This window comes from Kogia breviceps, chromosome 6 (assembly GCF_026419965.1).
Source record: "Kogia breviceps isolate mKogBre1 chromosome 6, mKogBre1 haplotype 1, whole genome shotgun sequence".
Taxonomy (NCBI): Eukaryota; Metazoa; Chordata; class Mammalia; order Artiodactyla; family Physeteridae; genus Kogia; species Kogia breviceps.
Window position 1 is genome coordinate 26,376,241 of NC_081315.1, and position 2,440 is coordinate 26,378,680.

Here is a 2,440-nt window from a genome sequence, read left to right on the forward strand (position 1 = left end):
CAGAAAGGACCAAAGCCTGGAGGAAGCCGAGAGGGAGAAGGGGCGACGCCGGAATCCGAGCGGGAGAAACCTGCGCTTTCAGGCAGGGGAGGGCGGGGGCGCGCGGGAGGGAGGGAGGGAGGGCGGGGGTGCGGGGGCAGGAGCGGGGAGAGGGGAGTATAACTCGGCGGCCGCGAAGCGCGGGGCAGTTTCGCATGCCCAGGTCTGCAGCCAGCGCCAAGCGGAGCCCAGCGACAGCGCAGACTGACCTCGTAGCCAGCGGTGGAGCGCGCAGCCGGGGCAGCCGGGGCAAGGCGCGCCGAGCTCCGAGCGGCGGCGAGTGAGCGCAACTCTGCATCGCCCTTCCCCGCTCCGGCTCTCGCCCAGCGCTTCTGCGGAGGGTCCCGGCCACCGGGGCCAGTTGCGTGCTCCACGTACAAGCGCGCGGGCAGGCCGGGAAGATGATGATGATGTCCCTGAACAGCAAGCAGGCGTTCAGCATGCCGCACGGCGGCAGCCTGCACGTGGAGCCCAAGTACTCGGCATTGCACAGCGCCTCGCCCGGGTCCTCTGCACCCGCGGCGCCCTCCGCCAGCTCTCCCAGCAGCTCCAGCAATGCCGGCGGCGGTGGCGGCAGTGGCGGGGGCGGTGGAGGCCGGAGCAGCAGCTCCAGTAGCGGTGGCGGCGGCGGCGGCAGCGGCGGGGGCTCCGAGGCGATGCGGAGAGCATGTCTTCCAACCCCACCGGTGCGTATTTCTGCATAATCACCGCTTAAAGGCACATTCTGACAGCCCCCTTTATCTGCTTGATGTTTTTTTCATGTCTGCACAGCAAATCACCCCGCACCTCCAACCAATTCCCCCCCCCCTCTCTTATGTATTCAGCGGGTCTTTCCTTTCATATTAATTTTTAAGACCTGGAATGTTGCCTGTGAGCGTGTTGTGTTGTGTTGTGTTTGCAGGCTCACTTTCCTCCTCCTCGTGCACTCGTGGCTTCTCTCCGTGGCTTCCCTCCTCTCCTCCTCACCTGCTAGTTTCAGGATTGTTATTATTTTTTTATTTTTTAATTTATTTTTAACGTTCTGGGAATGCTGTAGGCGCGGCGGTGGTGTCGAGCTCTGGGCCGGAGCTTCCGGAGAGAGTCCGCACAATTCCCCGCTGAGAGTGATGTGTGCCTTTTACTTGCAATTGCAGAGCAATATATTTGGCGGGCTAGATGAGAGTCTGCTGGCCCGCGCCGAGGCTCTGGCGGCGGTGGACATCGTCTCCCAGAGCAAGAGCCACCACCATCACCCGCCCCACCACAGCCCCTTCAAGCCGGACGCCACCTACCACACCATGAATACCATCCCGTGCACGTCGGCTGCCTCCTCTTCGTCGGTGCCCATCTCGCACCCGTCCGCGCTGGCGGGCACGCACCACCACCACCACCACCACCACCATCACCACCATCAGCCGCATCAGGCGCTGGAGGGCGAGTTGCTGGAGCACCTGAGTCCCGGGCTAGCTCTGGGTGCCATGGCGGGCCCCGACGGCGCCGTGGTGTCCACTCCAGCTCACGCGCCGCCCATGGCTACCATGAACCCCATGCACCAAGCCGCTCTCAGCATGGCCCACGCGCACGGGCTGCCCTCGCACATGGGCTGCATGAGCGACGTGGACGCCGACCCCCGGGACCTGGAGGCGTTCGCCGAGCGCTTCAAGCAGCGACGCATCAAGCTGGGGGTGACCCAGGCCGATGTGGGCTCGGCGCTGGCCAACCTCAAGATCCCCGGCGTGGGCTCGCTCAGCCAGAGCACCATTTGCAGGTTCGAGTCCCTCACGTTGTCTCACAACAATATGATCGCGCTCAAACCCATCCTGCAAGCGTGGCTAGAGGAGGCGGAGAAGTCTCACCGCGAGAAGCTCACCAAGCCGGAGCTCTTCAACGGCGCGGAGAAGAAGCGCAAACGCACGTCCATCGCGGCGCCGGAGAAGCGCTCGCTCGAAGCCTACTTCGCCATCCAGCCGCGGCCCTCTTCCGAGAAGATCGCCGCCATCGCTGAGAAGCTGGACCTTAAGAAGAACGTGGTGCGCGTCTGGTTCTGCAATCAGAGGCAGAAACAGAAAAGAATGAAATATTCCGCGGGCATTTAGGAGACCCACGGCCTCTCCAGGGACAGGCCCCTCCTCATCTCCTCTTTTCCCTCCCTCTCTCTCCTTCCTCTTCCCCACCCCCCCCCCGCCCCCGTCACTTTTCGCGACTAGAAACAATTCCATTAAATGTGAATCCAGAGAAAGAGAGGATTGGAGAGCGAGCGAGCGAACAAGCCACTGAGCCCAAGCCCGGTGAGAATGTGAAACGATTTCTCAAGGGAAAGAAAAACAAAAGAAGGGATTTGTCAAGTTGTAGAAAAGTTGTCCCTTTCGACCCCACCCCACCCGGAAAAGGCACCTCAGCCTCTTCAGAGGAAGTCTGGAGC

At 62.3% G+C, this 2,440-nt stretch overlaps 1 protein-coding gene across 1 annotated transcript; it reads left to right on the top strand.

The window, feature by feature from the left end:
- Positions 1–440: 440 nt before the first annotated feature.
- On the top strand, positions 441–2,114 carry POU4F2 (POU class 4 homeobox 2). The gene is made up of 2 exons (XM_059065747.1): positions 441–725; positions 1,173–2,114. The coding sequence occupies exons 1-2, from the start codon at positions 441–443 to the stop codon at positions 2,112–2,114; spliced, it is 1,227 nt and encodes a 408-aa protein (XP_058921730.1).
- Positions 2,115–2,440: the final 326 nt, after the last annotated feature.

What these genes read in the sequence shown, in the direction of transcription:
- POU4F2 (XM_059065747.1), top strand. Translation starts at nt 441, where the DNA reads ATGATGATGATGTCCCTGAACAGCAAGCAGGCGTTCAGCATGCCGCAC. An exon ending in CATGTCTTCCAACCCCACCG is followed by an intron (nt 726 to 1,172) that starts GTGCGTATTTCT and finishes TTGCAATTGCAG; the next exon opens with AGCAATATATTTGGCGGGCT.